General features: G+C 45.5%; 1 protein-coding gene across 3 annotated transcripts in view; it reads right to left on the bottom strand.

Moving 5' to 3' along the window:
- The window catches only part of LOC121545357 (solute carrier family 12 member 5-like), a 144,100-nt gene that overhangs the window by 29,630 nt on the left and 90,082 nt on the right, over positions 1-24,388 (bottom strand). For all 3 annotated transcript variants that reach the window (XM_045209553.1, XM_045209551.1, XM_045209552.1), the window contains exons 4-10: positions 16,973-17,119; positions 10,925-10,979; positions 6,524-6,654; positions 5,507-5,754; positions 4,785-4,996; positions 4,394-4,561; positions 3,357-3,455 (exon numbers count right to left, since the gene is read on the bottom strand). In XM_045209553.1, coding sequence (XP_045065488.1) covers positions 3,357-3,455; positions 4,394-4,561; positions 4,785-4,996; positions 5,507-5,754; positions 6,524-6,654; positions 10,925-10,979; positions 16,973-17,119 — 1,060 coding nt within the window. The remainder of the gene's footprint in view (positions 1-3,356; positions 3,456-4,393; positions 4,562-4,784; positions 4,997-5,506; positions 5,755-6,523; positions 6,655-10,924; positions 10,980-16,972; positions 17,120-24,388) is intronic.

Genomic DNA, 24,388 nt, shown 5'->3' with positions numbered 1-24,388 from the left:
TACCCTTTGTTGGCAATGACACAGGTCAAACGTTTTCTGTAAGTCTTCACAAGGTTTTAACACACTGTTGCTGGTATTTTGGCCCATTCCTCCATGCAGATCTCCTCTAGAGCAGTGATGTTTTGGGGCTGTCGCTGGGCAACACGGACTTTCAACTCCCTCCAAAGATTTTCTATGGGGTTGAGATCTGGAGACTGGCTAGGCCACTCCAGGACCTTGAAATGCTTCTTACGAAGCCACTCCTTCGTTGCCTGGGCGGTGTGTTTGGGATCATTGTCATGCTGAAAGACCCAGCCACGTTTCATCTTCAATGCCCTTATGATGGAAGGAGGTTTTCACTCAAAATCTCACGATACATGGCCCCATTCATTCTTTCCTTTACACGGATCAGTCGTCCTGGTCCCTTTGCAGAAAAACAGCCCCAAAGCATGATGTTTCCACCCCCATGCTTCACAGTAGGTATGGTGTTCTTTGGATGCAACTCAGCATTCATTGTCCTCCAAACACGACGAGTTGAGTTTTTACCAAAAAGTTATATTTTGGTTTCATCTGACCATATGACATTCTCCCAATCCTCTTCTGGATCATCCAAATGCACTCTAGCAAACTTCAGACGGGCCTGGACATGTACTGGCTTAAGCAGGGGGACACGTCTGGCACTGCAGGATTTGAGTCCCTGGCGGCGTAGTGTGTTACTGATGGTAGGCTTTGTTACTTTTGTCCCAGCTCTCTGCAGGTCATTCACTAGGTCCCCCTGTGTGGTTCTGGGATTTTTGCTCACCGTTCTTGTGATCATTTTGACCCCACGGGGTGAGATCTTGCGTGGAGCCCCAGATCGAGGGAGATTATCAGTGGTCTTGTATGTCTTCCATTTCCTAATAATTGCTCCAACAGTTGATTTCTTCAAACCAAGCTGCTTACCTATTGCAGATTCAGTCTTCCCAGCCTGGTGCAGGTCTACAATTTTGTTTCTGGTGTCCTTTGACAGCTCTTTGGTTTTGGCCATAGTAGAGTTTGGAGTGTGACTGTTTGAGGTTGTGGACAGGTGTCTTTTATACTGATAACAAGTTCAAACAGGTGCCATTAATACAGGTAACGAGTGGAGGACAGAGGAGCCTCTTAAAGAAGAAGTTACAGGTCTGTGAGAGCCAGAAATCTTGCTTGTTTGTAGGTGACCAAATACTTATTTTCCACCATAATTTGCAAATAAATTCATTAAAAATCCTACAATGTGATTTTCTGGATTTTCTTTTCTCAATTTGTCTGTCATAGTTGACGTGTACCTATGATGAAAATGACAGGCCTCTCTCATCTTTTTAAGTGGGAGAACTTGCACAATTGGTGGCTGACTAAATACTTTTTTCCCCCACTGTAAGTCTGTCTGCACAAAAAACAAACTGCAAATTGAGAAATCATGTGACTGAACTGAATAAAAAGATGAAGAAACTACACTATGAAACAAAGATACATGATATAAAGAATGATAGTAAAATGCTTTGGAGCACTTTAAATGACATTTTGGGCAAAAAGGCAAACTCAGCTCATCATTAATTGAATCAGATGACTCATTCATCACAAAACCCACTGATATTGCCAACTATTTTAATGATTTTTTCATTGGCAAGATTAGCAAACTTAGGCATGACATGCCAGCAACCAATGCCGACACTACACATCCAAGTATAACTGACCAAATTATGAAAGACAAGCATTGTAATTTTGAATTCCGTGAAGTGACTGAGAGAAATTGATGATAAAAAGATTGTGGGAGCTATTTTGTTAGACTTCAGTGCGGCTTTAGACATTATCGATCATAGTCTGCTGCTGTAAAAACGTATGTGTTATGGCTTTTCACCCCCTGCTATATTGTGGATAAAGAGTTACCTGTCTAACAGAACACAGAGGGTGTTCTTTAATGGAAGCCTCTCCAACATCATCCAGTTAGAATCAATAACTCCCCAGGGCAGCTGTCTAGGCCCCTTACATTTTTTAATCTTTACTAATGACCTGCCACTGGCTTTGAGTCAAGCCAGTGTGTCTTTGTATGCGGATGACTCAACACAATACATGTCAGCTACTACAGCGAGTGAAATTACTGCAACACTTAACAAAGAGCTGCAGCCCATTTCAGAATGAGTGGCAAGAAATAAGTTAGTCCTAAATATTTATAAAACTAAAAGCATTGTATTTGATACAAATCATTCACTAAACCCTAAACCTCAACTAAATCTTGTAATGAATAATGTGGAAATTGAGCAAGTTGAGGTGACTAAACTGCTTGGAGCAACCCTGGATTGTAAACTGTCATGGTCAAAACATGTTGATGCAACAGTAGCTAAGATGGGGAGAGGTCTGTCTATAATAAAGCGCTGCTCTGCCTTCTTAACAACACTATCAACAAGGCAGGTCCTACAGGCCTTAGTTTTGTCTCACCTGGACTTACTGTCCAGTCGTGTGGTCAGGTGCCAGAAAGAAGGACTGGCCCTTAAATGTACATGGAGAGCTAACATTAACAATATGTATGTCAATCTCTGATGGCTTAAAGTAGAGGAGAGATTGACATCATCACTACTTGTTTTTGTAAGAAGTATTGACATGTTGAATACACCAAGCTGTCTGTTCAAACTACTAGCACACAGCTCGGACACCCATGCATACCCCACAAGACATGCCACCAGAGGTCTCTTCACAATCCCCAAGTCCAGAACAGACTATGGGAGGCGCACAGTACTACATAGAGCCATGACTACATGGAACTCTATTCCACATCAAGTAACTGATTCAAGCAGTAGAATCAGATTTTCTAAAAACTGATACAAATACACCTTACGGAACAGCGGGGACTGTAAAGAGACACACACACAGGCACAGACACAGGCATACACATAGACATGCTAACACACACACTCTACACACACATACACATGGATTTTGTATTGTAGATATGTAGAAGTAGAGTAGTGACCTGAGAGCACACACTTAATGCGTTGTGAAAAGTGTTATGAAATGTATTTTTAATTGTATATAACTGCCTTAATTTAGCTGGACCCCAGGAAGAGTAGCTGCTGCCTTGGCAACAGCTAATGGGGATCCATAATAAAAAAATAAAAAAATACACATACACTGTACCTACAGGCTTTAGTACAAAATGTCTCCCAAAAAACGTTAAGCATTTACAAAACCTAAACCTAAATGAAGGATCAAATGCTTCATATTATCTATACAAACATCACACATATTATAGGTAACATTCCAGCGTATTTTCATCAGTAGTCCCAGAGAAGGTAAAAAAAACAGATTTCAGCACCACGGACCGCTCCAGTAAGACTGTCAGTATTTACTGTAGTAAAGGATACACACTATAGAAGTAGTGGTAATGGCTGCTATGGTGCCTATGGGGATGGACTTCTGGGCATCGCGCAGGTCTCCAGAGCGGTTAGAGCCAGCCATGATGCCTGGGAGGCAGAGGGACAGAAGAGAGGGGGAGGGAGGAGAGGGGGGGGAGAAACAGGATCAAATAGGAAGAATTCCCATCCTTCACACTCTGTTTCACACGTTTTTTTAAACTTATTTATTTTATTTATTTTTACTGTGCTAGCAAGGAAGTGCTTTCTGAAAGTGAAATAGTGGAGGCCCAACAAAAAAACAAACAGCATTTTCGATTAGCAACCTAAACAAAACTCATATTTTACTTGTAATAGCAACTGTGTTTTTTTGTTTGTTGTTTTTACGATCCAGCAAACTGGTGCTGTGTTCAACAAACCATTTTACATCCCCAACAGCAGCTCTCACAAAACATGATAATCCTAATGTCACAGAGCAAATGATCGTACACAATGGACATTTTATTCGGCGGTTATGCCACTGGGATGATAGTGGGAATGTGACTCATGTATTCCCCAGACTTTCCGCTGATGTGGTTTTTGGCAGAAATTCCACTTTATCTAACTTCGCCTTATTCAGCTCCTCTAGTGTCATCAGTTCTGGAAAGTATTTCTCTGTCTCTCTCTCTGCATTTGGGACTGTGGAGAGACTCCCAGGTCACTATAAAGTGGATATAACAATAGGAATTATGTTTCTCATGTGAGAAATCCTATACTGGCGTTAACCCTGGTTTGCTTGGGTGCCCTTGTGCAAAGTATTAGTCAAAGTATATGAGCAGTGCTTTTTTAAATGTAGTATTTACTTTGAAATCATAAGGTAAAATGTTAATTTAATTATAATAACTTAATATAGGTGATTAGATTAATCAGGTTTGTTACTGCTTGGCTGAAACAAAAGCCTGTACCCATACCGTACCCATACTGTCCCTTTGGGTTACGATTGGCCTAGTCCAGCAGTGACTCCTGACCCTTGACCCAGTGACTGACCTGTGACCCCAGCAGTGACTGACCTGTGACAGAGGGGAAGTAGATCCCCACCAGCAGGGTGAAGAAGCTGGTGATGTCAGCCAGGACGTAACGGTTGGAGTTGGTGATGGGAGCGTCAGGGTCCTGCATGGCTGAGATCCCCCGCTTCTCCAAGAAGTCTCCCTTCTCCAGGTAGTAACCAAACAGGTTCTCTGTGAGAGTGAGATAAAGAGAGTGAGAGAGAGAGAAAGGAGAGGGAAAGAAAGGAGAGAGAGAGAGAGAAAGGAGAGAGAGAGAGCGAGAGAGAGAAAGGAAAGGGAGAGAAATACATGCACAAACATCATAATAATTACATACCTCTTGTGGAGTACCAGTATGTCTCTCTACTACAGACTACATTAGCTTACAATACGTTCTGAATGGGGAACCTCTTACCAGCCAGTATGCCACTACTGACCCCTGGGATGCCCTGGATCTCAGAAACATTGTTGTTGGCAAAGTACTCATCACAGGTAGCGTTGAGGAACTCAGAGTCGCAGAAAATCTTCCACAGCTTGGTGGTGACCGTGCCGTTGTCCCTCTCAATGACCTTGGCACACACGTCAAATCCCTTGGAGATCAGAGTGCGGTTCCCCAGGATACACACGCTGTAGGGGGAGGACAGACAAGACATCATCAGCCCCTGGTCTATTTAGAGGTTAGGAAACCATTTAACATAGAAATTAACAAAATATGCAAGTCTCATGGCTTGACTGAGTAAATGAAGTAAACATTAAACATGGCCAGAGACAGGGTCATCATGACATTTGTTTAGTTTTTTTTGTAAAGCTCTAACAACTTTAAAGTTGGAAACCTGAATTGGTCAAACTCCCATGTCTGTTTGGTATATTACAACAACAAAGAAGTTACTGCAAACAACAAACACAGTCCCCCCCCCCCCTGGACATTATTCCACGCGTGATAGGACTGCAGAATATGCAGTGCAATTGTCTTTCTCCCACGATGACGAATGCTTCTCTCCTCCGTTTTTATCAACAAAACCAAAACAATAACAATGGCGCTGGGGCGAACAGTGGCGCTGTTTCCCCTAATGCGGATTCAGTCTTTAAGTGAGCAACAGCAGAAAAGAGCACAAGGCTCAGTCAGGTCAGACTTACGGGAAAACAGGGGGTTCAAAGGCCGTCTTGATGACCCCAGCGTAAACAGCCAGGATGGACAGAATGACACACGCCAGGAAGACTAGAGCCAGCTTGTTGACATATTTGACCCCCACAAACACCACCGTGGCCATGAAACTGAGCACAATGGTGCCGTACACGCGCATGTTGTTCAGCATCGCTGCCTCCATATCAGCCCCTTCTAGCCCCTCCATCTTAAAAATGGCCGCCTGGGGAAGGATGTAAACCTAGAGAAGGGAAAGATGGAGGGAGAGAGAGAAAGGGAAGGGAAGAGAAAATGAGAGGGGAAGAGAGGAGAGAGTAAGAATAGGATTGAGGGAGAGAAAGGGTGTGTTAAAAAATGACAGAGGGAGGGATGAGGATGGAGGGAGAGAATGGGAGCAAGCGTCAGAAAAGGAGGAAGCGGGAAAAAGGAGGAAGGGAGTGACAGGGTGTGAGAAGAGAGATCAGACATTATCTCAAACATTGGAGACATCAGAGAAACGTAATGAATAATGTATTTTTTTATGATGGTGGATGATAGAACAGACAAGGCACTAACAAAGGAACAAGCATATGAAAGGAAATGCACTTAGTATTTTCAGCATCTGATCTAAATAAAGCTCTGAGTGTGACAGCTTGCTGGATGAATTCATGATAATTGAGATATTATTATGTCTCTAAGGAAAAATCGCTGGATGAAATTATGATAATTGAGATATTATGTCTCTAAGGAAAAATCACTCAGGAATTGCAACAACTTTTCATATTTGTCTAAAATGAAAAGATATCAACATAATGCGTTTCAATTTATTGTATTTATTGGGTAGCTTTCGGCATCCTCATCTCTTGCATTACAATCTACACTGAATAACACAGAAATGTGAGTGCACATCTTCCCTTTGCATTAATCAATGTTGTGATCTCGCCCCAAAATACAATGCTGGAAAAGGCACAGAGGAATACAAAACAGATAGTAAACAAAACAATAACATAATAGCAGTCATCTCTCCTTACCAGCAGAAGTTCGATGGCACCAAGGATGTACATGGCACCCGCAAAAGTAGTCCCCAGATAGAAGCAGATTCCGACAGCTCCGCCAAACTCAGGCCCCAGGGAACGGGAGATCATGTAGTAGGAGCCTCCGGCTGAGACACACAAACACAACCATTGACATTCCTCTCTGGCTCTATCTCTGCAACGTTGTCTTCAAAGATGAACCCCAGGTCTGCACAAAAGTCTAAAGACTTGGGGCTTGAATCTGCGGAAGCAGTAGTTTGTAAACAAAAAGATAGTGCTGCATAGACATTGCTTAGGCATGTTAGAGAGAGCTTGAAAAGAGTTCTAGCCTTTCTCCACAGTATTATGGCTCTATGGATAGGTACAGAATAGTTTCTAAGTTTCTGAATAGAATAGTTTCACACTTTCACACTTTGACTTTGTGCAGGTGATGGAAGGGGTGCTAGTACAGTGTGGTTCCGATTTAGCCACGCTAGCATTACCTAGTCTCTCTAGACATCCGCGTTGCCTCCCACAATTTTCAAATGCCTCGTCTTAACAGCGTCTGTATGTAATAGAACATCCGTTTGGCATAGAGAAACTACAGTGGGGAAAAAAAGTATTTAGTCAGCCACCAATTGTGCAAGTTCTCCGACTTAAAAATATGAGAGAGGCCTGTAATTTCCATCATAGGTACACGTCAACTATGACAGACAAATTGAGAAAAAAAAATCCAGAAAATCACATTGTAGGATTTTTAATGAATTTATTTGCAAATTATGGTGGAAAATAAGTATTTGGTCACCTACAAACAAGCAAGATTTCTGGCTCTCACAGACCTGTAACTTCTTCTTTAAGAGGCTCCTCTGTCCTCCACTCGTTACCTGTATTAATGGCATCTGTTTGAACTTGTTATCAGTATAAAAGTAACCTGTCCACAACCTCAAACAGTCACACTCCAAACTCCACTATGGCCAAGACCAAAGAGCTGTCAAAGGACACCAGAAACAAAATTGTAGACCTGCACCAGGCTGGGAAGACTGAATCTGCAATAGGTAAGCAGCTTGGTTTGAAGAAATCAACTGTGGGAGCAATTATTAGGAAATGGAAGACATACAAGACCACTGATAATCTCCCTCGATCTGGGGCTCCACGCAAGATCTCACCCCGTGGGGTCAAAATGATCACAAGAACGGTGAGCAAAAATCCCAGAACCACACGGGGGGACCTAGTGAATGACCTGCAGAGAGCTGGGACCAAAGTAACAAAGCCTACCATCAGTAACACACTACGCCGCCAGGGACTCAAATCCTGCAGTGCAAGACGTGTCCCCCTGCTTAAACCAGTACATGTCCAGGCCCGTCTGAAGTTTGCTAGAGTGCATTTGGATGATCCAGAAGAGGATTGGGAGAATGTCATATGGTCAGATGAAACCAAAATAGAACTTTTTGGTAAAAACTCAACTCGTCGTGTTTGGAGGACAAAGAATGCTGAGTTGCATCCAAATAACACCATGCCTACTGTGAAGCATGGGGGTGGAAACATCATGCTTTGGGGCTGTTTTTCTGCAAAGGGACCAGGATGACTAATCCGTGTAAAGGAAAGAATGAATGGGGCCATGTATCGTGAGATTTTGAGTGAAAACCTCCTTCCATCAGCAAGGGCATTGAAGATGAAACGTGGCTGGGTCTTTCAGCATGACAATGATCCCAAACACACCGCCCGGGCAACGAAGGAGTGGCTTCGTAAGAAGCATTTCAAGGTCCTGGAGTGGCCTAGCCAGTCTCCAGATCTCAACCCCATAGAAAATCTTTGGAGGGAGTTGATAGTCCGTGTTGCCCAGCGACAGCCCCAAAACATCACTGCTCTAGAGGAGATCTGCATGGAGGAATGGGCCAAAATACCAGCAACAGTGTGTGAAAACCTTGTGAAGACTTACAGAAAACGTTTGACCTGTGTCATTGCCAACAAAGGGTATATAACAAAGTATTGAGAAACTTTTTTGTTATTGACCAAATACTTATTTTCCACCATAATTTGCAAATAAATTCATTAAAAATCCTACAATGTGATTTTGTGGATTTTTTTTTCTCATTTTGTCTGTCATAGTTGACGTGTACCTATGATGAAAATTACAGGCCTCTCTCATCTTTTTAAGTGGGAGAACTTGCACAATTGGTGGCTGACTAAATACTTTTTTTCCCCACTGTACCTCACTGCCTTCGTCACTACCTTATCTGCTTCAATAAAATACTAAATAGTAGCTAGCAAGATGGAGATCACAAAGGTTATTTTTAATGAGTGCATTTCGAAAGTGTCTAGTTTGCATCAACTACCTTTGCTAAAACCACTGCAAAGGTTTTGCTTGCAAACTTTGGTTTTGAATCGTGAGGTTCTGGCATGTCTGCCTCGTGATTTGTTGGGAGACTTCTCTGTCTGAAGAGCACCAACCCCAGATTATTTTTTTTCTCATCAAAGTTGTCAAAAGAGTCCGTCGTCGAAACAAGACCCTAGTCACGGTTGCATAGGGTCGGGTTTTCGAGACTAAGCATTACCTGTCCACAGACCTGAGCAATATCAGAGGACATGAAAAGAACAACAGGATTGCCCTGTGGCACCCAGGCCTCCCACGCACGCACTCACCTGGCACACACTGTGTTATGCACTCACCTGGCACACACTGTGTTACGCACTCACCTGGCACACACTGTGTTACGCACTCACCTGGCACACACTGTGTTACGCACTCACCTGGCACACACTGTGTTACGCACTCACCTGGCACACACTGTGTTACGCACTCACCTGGTACACACTGTGTTACGCACTCACCTGGCACACACTGTGTTACGCACTCACCTGGCACACACTGTGTTACGCACTCACCTGGCACACACTGTGTTACACACTCACCTGGCACACACTGTGTTACGCACTCACCTGGCACACACTGTGTTACGCACTCACCAAGGCACACACTGTGTTACGCACTCACCTGGCACACACTGTGTTACGCACTCACCAAGGCACACACTGTGTTACGCACTCACCAAGGCACACACTGTGTTACGCACTCACCAAGGCACACACTGTGTTACGCACTCAACAAGGCACACACTGTGTTACGCACTCACCAAGGCACACACTGTGTTACACACTCACCTGGCACACACTGTGTTACGCACTCACCTGGCACACACTGTGTTACGCACTCACCTGGCACACACTGTGTTACGCACTCACCTGGCACACACTGTGTTACGCACTCACCTGGCACACACTGTGTTACGCACTCACCTGGCACACACTGTGTTACGCACTCACCTGGCACACACTGTGTTACACACTCACCTGGCACACACTGTGTTACGCACTCACCTGGCACACACTGTGTTACGCACTCACCAAGGCACACACTGTGTTACGCACTCACCTGGCACACACTGTGTTACGCACTCACCAAGGCACACACTGTGTTACGCACTCACCAAGGCACACACTGTGTTACGCACTCACCAAGGCACACACTGTGTTACGCACTCACCAAGGCACACACTGTGTTACACACTCACCTGGCACACACTGTGTTACGCACTCACCTGGCACACACTGTGTTACGCACTCACCAAGGCACACACTGTGTTACGCACTCACCTGGCACACACTGTGTTACGCACTCACCAAGGCACACACTGTGTTACGCACTCACCAAGGCACACACTGTGTTACGCACTCACCAAGGCACACACTGTGTTACGCACTCACCAAGGCACACACTGTGTTACGCACTCACCAAGGCACACACTGTGTTACACACTCACCTGGCACACACTGTGTTACGCACTCACCTGACACACACTGTGTTACGCACTCACCTGGCACACACTGTGTTACACACTCACCTGGCACACACTGTGTTACGCACTCACCTGGCACACACTGTGTTACGCACTCACCTGGCCCACACTGTGTTACGCACTTACCTGGCACACACTGTGTTACACACTCACCTGGCACACAGTGTTACGCACTCACCTGGCACACACTGTGTTACGCGCTCACCTGGCACACACTGTGTTACGCACTCACCTGGCACACACTGTGTTACGCACTCACCAAGGCACACACTGTGTTACGCACTCACCTGGCACACACTGAGTTACGCACTCACCAAGGCACACACTGTGTTACGCACTCACCAAGGCACACACTGTTATGCACTCACCAAGGCACACACTGTGTTACGCACTCACCAAGGCACACACTGTGTTACACACTCACCAAGGCACACACTGTGTTACGCACTCACCAAGGCACAAACTGTTATGCACTCACCAAGGCACACACTGTGTTACGCACTCACCAAGGCACACACTGTGTTACACACTCACCAAGGCACACACTGTGTTACGCACTCACCTGGCACCACTCCATTCGTTGCGATGGCACTCATGGAGATCGCTGTCAGCATGGTCTGAGACGAGAGAGTCAGTGGGGTGAGAAAACTATATTTTTTTAAATGGAGGAGCAGTTACATATATTTTATTCACCAGCTGCAGAGTTCTGATTCTTAGTATAACAGTTTAATAATATATTGTTTGTGATGCTCCATCCTTATGCCATTCTTCCGTATGAACTTTAAGTATGAACTTTGTGAAGATGGTTCAAAATAGTTTCTTAGTTATACACTGAACAAAAATAAACTATATACAGTGTATACAAAAGTATGTGGACACCCCTTCAAATTAGTGGATTCGGCTATTTCAGCCACACTCGTTGCTGACAGGTGTATAAAATCGAGCACACAGCCATGCAATCTCCATGTCCAATCATTGGCAGTAGAATGGCCTTACTGAAGAGCTCAGTGACTTTCAACGTGGCACCATCATAGGATGCCACCTTTCCAACAAGTCAGTTCGTCAAATTTCTGCCCTGCTAGAGCTTCCTCGGTCAACTGTAAGTGTTGTTAATGTGAAGTAGAAACGTCTAGGAGCAACAACGGCTCAGCTGCAAAGTGGTAGGCCACACAAGCAAACAGAACGGGACTGCCAAGTGCTGAAGCGCGTAGCGAGTAAAAATAATCTGTCCTCAGTTGCAACACTCATTACCGAGTTCCAAACGGCCTCTGGAAGCAATGCCACAAGAACTGTTCGTTGGAAGCTTCATATAATAGGTTTCCATGGCCGAACAGCCGCACACAAGCCTAAGATCACCATGCGCAATGCCAAGCGTCGGCTGGAGTGGTATAAAGCTTGCCTCCATTGGACTCTGGAGCAGTGGAAACGCGTTCTCTGGAGTAATTAATCAGGCTTCACCATCTGGCAGTCCGACGGTTGAATCTGGGTTTGGCGGATACCAGGAGAACGCTACCTGCCTGAATGCATAGTGCCAACTGTAAAGTTTGGTGGAGGAGGAATAATGGTCTGGGGCTGTTTTTCCTGGTTCGGGCTAGGCCCCTTAGTTCCAGTGAAGGGAAATCTTAACACTACAGCATACAATGACATTCTAGACGATTCTGTGCTTCCAACTTTGTGGCAACAGTTTGGGGAAGGCCCTTTCCTGTTTTAGCTTGACAATGCCCCTGTGCACAAAGAAAGGTCCGTACAGAAAGGGTTTGTCGAGATCGGTGTGGAAGAACTTGACTCGCCTGCACAGAGCCCTGACCTCAACCCCATCGAAGACCTTTGGGATGAATTGGAACGCCGACTGCGAGCCAGGCCTAATCGCCCAACATCAGTGCCCAACCTGAATGGTTGAATGGAAGCAAGTCCCCGCAGCAATGTTCCAACATCTAGTGGAAAGCCTTCCCAGAAGAGTGGAGGCTGTTATAGCAGCAAAGGGGGGACCAACTCCATATTACTGACCATGTTTTTGGAATGAGATGTTAGACGAGCAGGTGTCCAAATACTTTTGGTCATGTAGTGTATAAATGCAACATGTAAAGTGTTGGTCCCATGTTTCATGAGCTGAAATAAAAGATCCATGTAATGTTCCATAAGCACAAAAAGCTTATTTCTCTCAAATGTTGTGCACAAATTTGTTTACATCCCTGTTAGTGAGCATTTCTCCTTAGCCAAGATAATCCATCCATCTGACAGGTGTGGCATATCAAGAAGCTGATTAAACATCATGATCATTACACAGATGCACCTTGTGCTGGGGACAATAAAAGGCCACTCTAAAATGTGTCCAGCTGTGTGAGGCAAATGGTGGTCACACCAGATACTGTTTGGTTTTCTGATCCACTCCCTTACCTTTTTTTTAAGGTATCTGTGACAGGGATGTAAACAGATCCATATTTGTATTCCCAGTCATGTGAAATCCATAGATTATGGCCTAATGAATTTATTTAAATTGACTGATTTCCTTATATGAACTGTAACTCAGTCAAATCTTTGAAATTGTTGCATGTTGCGTTAATATTTTTGTTCAGTGTATTTGGCAGATGATCGATCACAACAACATACGTTGCAACCTTGAACTAACCTGACACCTCATCAATCTAATCAACATCCAGGCAGAAATAAAATATAGAGATCATATCAATCTAGTATCTAAGGTGGGGACAATCTGCAGGCTTGAGATAAAAGTTTCCCTTAACCATAGATTTAGGATCAGATGAACCTACCTGTAAATAACCTTATACCCAACTTATACCCAACCTGTGTGTTCTGCCCTTTTAACTGGGTCCCAGAGCCCCAGATGACCCAAGGGCATTGGCTAAATAAAGGATTCATAATAAATATGTTTGGGTAGGCAGACCGTCCATCTCTGCTAATGCTCAGTGAAGCAGGTAGGGCATTTCACAAATCCACAAGGCAGAATGACAATGAGGAGAGAGAGAGAGAGAGAGAGCGAGAGAGGGGGGGAGAGAATGGAGAGTGGAGAGAGAATGAAAGGGACAGACAGGGAGGGAAGTGGAGAAAGAGAGAGAGAGAAGTTAGGGCTAGTATGAATCATGAGAGAATTAGAATGAGAGGGAGAGACAGGTGTCTGTGAGAGGGAGAGACAAGTGTCTGGGAGAGGGAGAGACAGGTGTCTGTGAGAGGAAGAGACAGGTGCCTGTGAAAGGGAGAGACGGGTGCCTGTGAGAGGGAGAGACAGGTGTCTGGGAGAGGGAGAGACAGGTGTCTGTGAGAGGGAGAGACAGGTGCCTGTGAGAGGGAGAGACATGTGCCTGGGAGAGGGAGAGACAGGTGCCTGTGAGAGGGAGAGACAGCTGTCTGTGAGAGGGAGAGACAGCTGTCTGTGAGAGGGAGAGACAGCTGTCTGTGAGAGGGAGAGACAGGTGTCTGTGAGAGGGAGAGACAGCTGTCTGTGAGAGGGTGAGACAGCTGTCTGTGAGAGGGAGAGACAGGTGTCTGTGAGAGGGAGAGACAGGTGTCTGTGAGAGGGAGAGACAGGTGTCTGTGAGAGGGAGAGACAGGTGTCTGTGAGAGGGAGAGACAGGTGTCTGTGAGAGGGAGAGACAGGTGTCTGTGAGATGGAGAGACCGGTGCCTGTGAGAGGGGAAGAATTACAGTAAAAAAAAGGGACAGAGGAGAGAAAGTTAATGGGGTGTCAGAGAGAGGGAGAGAAGGACAGAGACAGTCAGAGTTGAAAATAAAAGAGCGAGAGGAGTAGTTAGGCCAGAGAAAGAGAGTTAGTCATGTAGAGAGAGAGAGAAATGGTTAGATAGAGACAAATACTGAACAGATCAGGGAGGAATCAGAAGGAGAAAGAAGAAGATATCTGGAGAAAAGGAAAGAGATGGATAGAGAGATACAGTGAAGAAAATAGATCGCAGGACACAGGGAGAGAGAAGGAGTCACGGAGACACAAAAAGAGAGTGATATTACAAACGCGATAAAGAGAGATGATTGAGCTCAATCAATACCTCTTCAGTGTGGGTTTCCAGTGGCAGGCCTGGAGCTGTGTGTGTGTGCGTGCATGTGTGTGTAATCTGGTGAGTATTAACTGCCGACAGGGCCCTCTCAGAGCCCAACAGGCGTGGTGGCGTGGTGCCGCTATGAGACTCCTTATCAGCTGGTAATGAAGTGACCCTGCTCTCTGAGGAGCACAGATAAAGCCCTAATTGTTTTACTGTTATCTGATGCTGCAGGCCAGGGACCCTGGGACTGCTCTACTGGGAATCATGCTCCTTGAGCATCCCTGGGCAGACAGACAGTGGTATGATCAGGCTCCGGGAAGAAGTTGCCCGTTGGCACAGATCTGGGATCAGGTTACCCCTCCTCAAGTGAGGATACATGATATATGTAAATTGACAGTGATGTGAACTGATAACCATGTACAAAGCAGACCTGGGTTCAAATACAATTTCAGGTATTTCAATTACTTTTCAAATCAAATATTTTTTGTCATTTCAAAACAAGTAGTCATATAACCTTTATTTGAAAAAATAAGTAATTTAATAATTTATTTGAAAATACACTTGGAAAGTGTTTTAAAATACTCAAATACACTAACTCAAATACACTCCCATGCATTTAACCCAGGTATTTGAAAATAGTATTTGAAATAAGTCAAATATTTTTTTTTTTGGGACAAATAACCATTAAAATACTCAAATGTAATTTAAATAGCAAATACTCAAATGCACGTATTTGAACCCATGTCTGGTACAAAGTAGAACAATACAGGGAATACATGAATAGTCAAATCAGTGTTGGGTTATAATCTCTTTTAACAGATAGCTCGGGCACTTGTCCCATCCTGTGAAACCCTGCTGTTTTTTCTATCTAAAGGCGTCTATCCGCATGCTTCCCATCTGAAACAGTTCGGAACAGTTTGTGCATATATTATGACGACATATTGTGCCGGTTTTGGTCTTCGGCAAGGGTTTTTTAGCCTGTTCGTGTGCACTACATCTTTTCTCGAGGCAAGCCGAAGTTCGGTAGCCGAAGTCTACGCCCCTTCGTCTGTGATCGGTCAACAGTAGGGATTCTTCAATGAAGTGTTTGTTGTCATTCAACGAGAGATGACACACACATTTTTTCACTTCAGAAATACTGCACCAAACATCTTAGTTAGATGTAGAATTGCATTACTAAGATCTCCTCTGCAAAAACGTCAACATTTATGACAGATTTCTTGAGCTATCTTAGATAAATTCTGACCATTTTGAGGAAGTGTATACTGGTTTGAACAAGGTGGACAAACTATTACCGCTTTTTTCGCGTTTTTCAAGTGAGTATGCAAGGCACAGACGTTCACTTCGCCTAGACAAGTTCTGCTAGGAGCAAACCCAACCTATTATGCAGATGCCTTTATCTAAATGATCTCCACAGAACAAAGAGGAGGATCTGCTGCTCAGGGTCTACTAGTCCATTAGTAATCTAACCAAACTATCCCTGGGGTGGGACAGATGTCCCACTGGTCCTACTGGAGTCCAGGTCACAACCTCTATGTATGGCCCCAGGTACAGTAGCAGTCCTTTAGAGTCCTGAGCTCACTGCTTAATCAGAGCTGTTGGGGTTTGATCAGTCCTTTAATTAGACGGGCTGTATCTGACTTTTTTTTAGGACTGCTGCTGACATGGTAATCGGCAGTGATGGAGCTGATAGCAGCTTAGAGCGCTAGCTAGCCTTCATTTGTTAACTGGATCTTACATTTACATGACATTTTAGTCATTTAGCAGACGCTCTTATCCAGAGTGACTTACAGGAGCAATTAGGGTTAAGTGCCTTGCTCAAGGGCACATCGACAGATTTTTCACCTAGTCGGCTCGGGGATTAGAACCAGCGACCTTTCGGTTACTGGCACAACGCTCTTAACCACTAAGCTACCTGCCGCCCTGTCTTGTGACAGACGGGGGTAAGGGTGGTCACCTATTGTTTGGAGGTATAGCTTTTAGTCCCTTGGGGAGACAAATCAGAATTAATCAAAAGGAACACCATTTAGATTATTTTTAAAATTCTACATTCTAAATGCATTCTGGAATTTATATTACAGTTGTTCTGGGTTATATAATTATTTTTAGTAGCAAATTATGAAATTACTATGAACCGGAATTTGATAGAATCTCAAAATATACTTCTGTATACAACACTGTAAATTAATAGCTATTTCTGTAAGTGAAGGGATGAATAGTAAATATATTCTGTAAAGCTTTTAGGGCTACCTCAGGTCAAAATAGGATTAAACTAGGATTTACTCAACTGGGAGAGCTTTGAACATCAAACAGAATTAAAATGGAAGTGGTGTTAAGTATATCCTTATCAGAGCTGCAAACTGGCCTCTCTGCTCTGGCAGGCACAGTGCCCATTCTAACACTGATGGACATTAGGATAGAGAAAGGGAGGGAGAAGGGGAAAGAGAGAGAGAGAGTGGATGGAAGAGAAAAATAGCTTTCCTGACATGGAGGGTGATATAAAGAGAGAGAGGATGAGGAGAAGAGAGAATGAGAGAAGGAGGAGAACAGAAGAGAGTGGGTATGTGAGAAGGATATGGCCCAGAGCTTTAACTCACCGTGGAGCAGCACATGAAGACGATGATGAAGGAGCCAAAGACCCCTCCGATGCCCACCATCCAGGTCATCCGCAGGAACAGGATCACACCAAAGATATTCTGGATGCAGGGCAGGTACACCCCCATCAGAGTGCCCAGCGATGGTGCCTGGAGAACAAATACAACCAAAACTGATTAATACTGTGTGTGTGTGTGTGCACGCGAGATTGTGCACGTGATATGAACATTTAACTGTGGCACGGCAGTACAACCATTATTATACAAGTACTGTAATGTACCCAACACCTTAGTGGAACAGACCAGCTGGCTGGTGTGTTCATGGACATTATCAATCTCTCCCTTTCCCAGTCTGCTGTTCCCACATGCTTCAAGATGGCCACCATTGTTCCTGTACCCAAGAAAGCAAAGGTAACTGAACTAAATGACTATCGCCCTGTAGCACTCACCTCTGTCATCATGAAGTGCTTTGAGAAACTAGTCAAGGATCATATCACCTCTACCTTACCTGTCACCCTAGACCCAATTCAATTTGCTTACCGCCCAATAGATCCACAGACGATGCAATTGCCATCACACTGCACACTGCCCTATCCCATCTGGACAAGAGGAATACCTATGTAAGAATGCTGTTCATTGACTATAGCTCAGCATTCAACACCATAGTACCCTCCAAGCTCATCATTAAGCTCGAGGCCCTGGGTCTGAACCCCGCCCTGGGCAACTGGGTCCTGGACTTCCTGACGGGCCGCCCCCAGGTGGTGAAGGTAGGAAACAACATCTCTACTTCGCTGATCCTCAACACTGGGGCCCCACAAGGGTGCGTGCTCAGCCCGCTCCTGTACTCCCTGTTCACCCATGACTGCGTGGCCAAGCACGCCTCTAACTCAATCATCAAGTTTGCAGACGACACAACAGCAGTAGGCTTAATTACCAACAATGACGAGACCACCTACAGGGAGGAGGTGAGGGCTCTGGGAGTGTGGTGCCAGGAAAATAACCTCTCACTCAACATCAACAAAGCAAAGGAGATGATCGTGGACTTCAGGAAACAGCAGAGGGTGCACCCCCTATCCACAACAACGGGACCGCAGTGGAGAAGGTGGAAAGCTTCAAGTTCCTTGGCGTACACTCACCGACAAACTGAAATGGTCCACCCACGCAGACAGTGTGGTGAAGAAGGCGCAACAGAGCCTCTTCAACCTCAGGAGGCTGAAGAAATGTGGCTTGTCACCTAAAACCCTCACAAACTTTTACAGATGCACAATTGAGAGCATCCTGTCGGGCTGTATCACCGCCTGGTACGGCAACTGCACCACCCACAACCGCAGGGCTCTCCAGAGGACATCAACCACCCGAGCCACTGCCTGTTCACCCCGCTATCATCCAGAAGGCGAGGTCAGTACAGGTGCATCAAAGCTGGGACAGAGAGAATGAAAAACAGCTTCTATCTCAAGGCCTTTAGACTGTTAAATAGCCATCACTAGCACATTAGAGGCTGCTGCTGCCTATTGAAATCACTGGTCACTTTAAGAAATGGAACACTAGACACTTTAATAAGGTTTACATATCTTGCACTACTCATCTCATATGTATATACTGCATTCTATTCTATAATATTATTCTGTATCTTAGTCCATGCCGCTCTGTCATTGCTTGTCCATATATGTATATATTCTTAAATCCAATTCCTTACTTTTTTGTGTGTATTGGGTATATGTTGTGTAATTGTTAGATATTACTGTACTGTCGGAGCTAGAAGCATAAGCATTTCGCTACACCCGCTATAACATCTGCTAAACACGTGTATGTGTGTCACGCCCTGACTCTGGGGACTCGTATATGTTGAGTCGGGGTGTGTATGTTCTATGTTGTGTATTTCTATGTTGATATTCTATTATGTGTAGATCTATGTTGGCCGGTGTGGTTCCCAATCAGAGGCAGCTGTAGCTCGTTGTCTCTGATTGGGGACCATACTTAGGCAGCCTATTGGCACTAGTGGGTTGTGGGATCTTGTTCCGTGTAGGTATGTTTTGTGTTCTACCTTGGACTTCACGTTTCGTTTGTTTATTGTTTTGTCGGTTGTTTATTCATTAAAATAAACATGTACGCATATCACGCTGCGCCTTGGTCTGACCCGTCTATAAACGAACGTGACAGAAGAGCCCACCAAACGAGGACCAAGCAGCGTGCCCAGGAAGAGCGAATAGCGATGTCACAGGTGGGCAAATGGTGGTCATGGGTGGAGATATTTGCGGGGAAAGGGCCATGGGCGAAGGTAGATACCCAGGCAGGAGAGGTGCAACGGCAACGCAGAGGACGCCGGTCGAGGAGGAAGCCCGAGAGACAGCCCCAATAAAAACAATTTTGGGGGGCTAAAGGTGTGGTCGGGGAGCGAGAGAGAGGAGCCCCGACCACTGCACCCGGTCGGTTTTCAGATTGGGTCCCTACGACCATGGGAAGAGGAGTGGGAACAGTATTATACTGAGGAGTCGGAGGATGACGACGACGACGAGGTTCTGTTCCCTAACTCGTGGGGGCTCCCGGAGGAGTCCTCACGGGAAGAGGAGTGCCGACGACGGAGACCCGAGAGTGGTGCGCGTCGCCAGCCCGGCCCGGCCTGTTCCTGCCCCTCGCACCAAGCCAGTGGTGCGCGTTGCCAGCACGGCCCGGCCTGTTCCTGCCCCTCGCACCAAGCCAGTGGTGCGCGTCGCCAGCCCGGTCCGGCCTGTTCCTGCCCCTCGCACCAAGCCAGTGGTGCGGGTCGCCAGCCCGGCCCGGCCTGTTCCTGCCCCTCGCACCAAGCCAGTGGTGCGCGTCGCCAGCCCGGTCCGGCCTGTTCCTGCCCCTCGCACCAAGCCAGTGGTGCGGGTCGCCAGCTCGGCCCGGCCTGTTCCTGCCCCTCGCACCAAGCCAGTGGTGCGCGTCGCCAGCCCGGCCCGGCCTGTTCCTGCCCCTCGCACCAAGCCAGTGGTGCGCATCGCCAGCCCGGCCCGGCCTGTTCCTACCCCTCGCACCAAGCCAGTGGTGCGTGTGTCCAGTCCGGCACGGCCAGTGCCTGTTCCACCGTTGCCTGGTCCGGCACCGGTCAGCTGCTCCACTTTGGTGCCAGAGAAATCCGCTTCACCGGGGTCCAGTCCAGCTCCGGTCAGCGGCTCCACTCCGGAGCCAGAGCAGTCCGCTCCACCGGTGCCTGATCCAGCTCCGGTCAGCTGCTCCACTCCGGAGCCAGAGCAGTCCGCTCCACCGGGGTCCAGTCCAGATCCGGTCAGCGGCTCCACTCCGGAGCCAGAGTAGTCCGCTCCACCGGTGCTTAGTCCAGCTCCGTTCAGCGGGTCCAGTCCGGAGCCTGTGCAGTCCGCTCCACCGGTGCCTGGTCCAGCTCTGGTCAGCGGCTCCAGTCCAGACCCAGACGTCAGCCCCTCTCCAGGTTCGGGGTCTCCCACACCAGGGTCCAGACAGGGCTTGGTACTTCGTGGGAGGAAGGAGATGGGAAGCAGCGCGCCGAGGTTCAGACCAGACCAGGGGCGCAACAGGGAGGCGGAGAGTAAGTGGTCGTCACGCCCTGAGCCGGATCCGCCTCCGAGGCGGAATGCCCACCCGGCCCCTACCCTGTTATGTTTATGTTGTGCGGTCGGAATCCGCACCTTTGGGGGGGGGTACTGTCACGCCCTGACTCTGGGGACTCGTATATGTTGAGTCGGGGTGTGTATGTTCTATGTTGTGTATTTCTATGTTGATATTCTATGATGTGTAGATCTATGTTGGCCGGTGTGGTTCCCAATCAGAGGCAGCTGTAGCTCGTTGTCTCTGATTGGGGACCATACTTAGGCAGCCTATTGGCACTAGTGGGTTGTGGGATCTTGTTCCGTGTAGGTATGTTTTGTGTTCTACCTTGGACTTCACATTTCGTTTGTTTATTGTTTTGTCGGTTGTTTATTCATTAAAATAAACATGTACGCATATCACGCTGCGCCTTGGTCTGGCCCGTCTATAAACAAACGTGACAATGTGACAAATAACATTTGATTTGATTTGATTTGAACAAAACAAATTCCTCCGGTGACCAAATCTTGCATCTGAGTTTGGTGGATACAGTACAGACTCATTCTGCACTCATCATACTGAAATACAGTACAGACTCATTCTGCACTCATCATACTGAAATACAGTACAGACTCATTCTGCACTCATCATACTGAAATACAGTACAGACTCATTCTGCACTCATCATACTGAAATACAGTACAGACTCATTCTGCACTCATCACACTGAAATACAGTACAGACTCAACAGAAGCTCACAGGCCCTCCTCTATCCCATCACAAAGAGACAGTAATCATATGAAGAGAGAATGACAAGCTCTTTGTTCAGTCAAAATGGAGACATCTCCTCCCCATTAACCTATTTGAATGGCAGCAGGAAGATAACACCTTCTCCTCCTTTTCTTCATTATTTTGGGCTGGCAATATGTTTCTGGCTCTCCATGACTGAATGTTATTTTTTTCTTCTGAGGCAATTAAGCTGAAATTCAGGCAGCAGAGATTCCTCTGTGTCTCACTACACAGAGAGAGAAATGATCCATATGTGTGATAGTTTAGTAGTAGAAATTTACTTCTATTCATGCATGTGGTGGCTCTAGGATACTAGCTGAGGCTGCCCAAACCCAATGTCATCTATCGCTCTGTCAGCCCATTTAGCTAATGACTAGCACAGTTGTCCTGTTGCCAGGGAGAAGAACCCTCTCATTCGTTTCTTCACGTGGGCCTGTCTGTCTAGCTATGTATGGGGGAGAAAATGTAATTATCCCAACAATGTCAACCCACAGTGTAGTTCTCAAACTCTACCTTTGATTAGACATGGCGTTCAGCTGTTGAGTTCTATGGGATCGGCTCTCTCATAGGACTCCACTTGAGATCAGCCCTCCAGTAGCTAATACCTGTACGGCACATTACTAACACATTATGGTAGTGCAGGATTCACTATTTATTATACTTTTTTTATTACTTCTAAATGCAATTTATTCTAGGATAAGATTGGAAAGTCAGTTTTAATTCCAGTCGCCAACAGTGACATCAATGACAACGTCTTATATGACAGTACAAGTAGAGGTACAAGCAATCATTTGTCCTCTTAATCCTTGCTTGTCTCCCTGACACTACAATTAAGTGTCTGAAGCTCCAGGGAGGAGACAAGACATGGGCAGGAAATTGAAATCTGTATGTAGAGAGAGATGTCTTAGCCCTGAGTGTTCTGCAGAGCCACAGGGGAGAGCCAGTGAGAGGTAGCCCACTGCAGGGCCAATCTGACAGTCTGTCTGGCTCAGGTTTTGCCTTTGGACCTCAGATCCTCCAGGTGACTCTATCACATTCAGTGACAGGCTCCACGGTGCCTGTCTCTCTCACTGTAGAGCAGTGTTTCTCAAATCCTGGTCCTGGGTTACCTAAAGGGATGAACATTTTTGTTTTTGCCCATGTACAAACAAACCTGATTCAAATAATGAATCATGAACAAGCTGAAGCTGGTCATTTGAAAGGTGTGTTAGTGCAAGGGCAAAAACAAAAATATGCACCCCTTTAGGTCCCCAGGACCAGGGTTGAGAACGACTTCTGTAGAGAACACTACTGAAGTTCACAGTACACAATAACTCTACCTGTTGTATGAAGCCTCAAGTGCTAAACTACAAATGGCCAAATAAATGCACATTTTGATGCATCAATCATCCTTCAATTGTAAAAAGTAGCCTGTCATTAAACATTATCCCATCGTCTCAGGTTCATGTTTAGAATTCTCTCATATCAGCCTCTTTTGGCCTCTTGTCTGGAAGAAGCTGTCAATTGAAGATGCGGATAACAACAAAAAGAGTGGAGGGGAATGATGCAGTAACCTGCCTCAGACCAGGGTAACAAGACAATCCGAGAGAGCAGTTTGTGGTATCTGGGTTACGACAGAATGTGAGAGCCGCTTGTTGTATATGGCAACTGCTTGGCATCCGACCGCAAGGCGCTACAGAGGGTAGTGCGTACGGCCCAGTACATCACTGCGGTAGAGCTCCCTGCCATCCAGGACCTCTATACACAGCCTGTATGATATGTTACGTTTGGTGTGGTTACATAAGACAGATGGTTACTTAAGGCAAAAACAAAAGTAAGGTGGTTGGTCAGGATGGATGGGTTTGCATATAATGCAAACGTCTGGCAACTCGAAGGTTGCGAGTTTGAATCTCATCACGGACAACATTTCAGCTAATTTTCTGCTACTTTGCAATTACTTAGCATGTTAGCGAACCCTTCCCTTAACCCTTTTGGCTAACCCTAACCTTAAACCTTTTAGCTAACCCTTCCCCTTACCCTAACCCTAACCTTAACCATTTAACCTAACTCATAAATTTAACCCTAACCTTAACCCCTAACCCTAACCCATAGCCTAGCTAACGTTAGCCAGCTAACTAACATTAGCCACCTAGCTAGAATTTGTAACATATTAAAAGTTTCGCAGATTCGTAACATATAATATGAATTGTAATTCGTAACATATCGTACAAAATGTGTGATGGACATCCACCAATTAATATATACCATACATACGTGCAGTTGAAGTCTGAAGTTTACATACACTTAGGTTGGAGTCATTAAAACTCGTTTTTCAACCACTCCACAAATTTCTTGTTAACAAACTATAGTTTTGCCAAGTCGGTTAGGACATCTACTTTGTGCATGACACAAGTAATTTTTCCAGGGGGAAACAACCTGAAACGTTTGACCCAAGTTAAAGAATTTAAAGGCAACGCAACCAAATACTAATTGAGTGTATGTAAACTTCTGACCCAATGGGAATGTGATGAAAGAAATAAAAGCTGAAATAAAAAAATGTCTCTACTATTATTCTGACATTTCACATTCTTAAAATAAAGTGGTGATCCTAACTGACCTAAGACAGGTAATTTTTACTAGGATTAAATGTCAGGAATTGTGAAACTGAGTTTAAATGTATTTGGCTAAGGTGTATGTAAACTTCCGACTTCAACTGTATATACATAACATATAATACTAAATGGAGTATTTACGTACAGAATAGTATGAAGTGCTCTGAGACCAGGTTGCTATATCAGGTGGTGTCAGAGGAAGGCCCTAAAAATTGTCAAAGACTCCAGCCACCCAAGTCATAGACCGTTCTCTCTGCTACCGCATGGCAAGTGGTACCAATGCACCAAGTCTGGAACCAACAGGACCCTGAACAGTTTCTACACATTTTACATTTTAGTCATTTAGCAGACGCTCTTATCCAGAGCGACTTACAGTTAGTGAGTACATACATTTTCATGCTTTTTCCCCATGGGAATCGAACCTACAACCCTGGTGTTGCAAACGCCAGGCTCTACCAACTGAGCAACACGGGACACCCAAGCCATAAGACTC

Source organism: Coregonus clupeaformis, chromosome 30 (genome assembly GCF_020615455.1).
Source record: "Coregonus clupeaformis isolate EN_2021a chromosome 30, ASM2061545v1, whole genome shotgun sequence".
In the NCBI taxonomy this organism is placed as follows: domain Eukaryota; kingdom Metazoa; phylum Chordata; class Actinopteri; order Salmoniformes; family Salmonidae; genus Coregonus; species Coregonus clupeaformis.
This window is presented reverse-complemented; position numbering and strand designations above follow the sequence as displayed.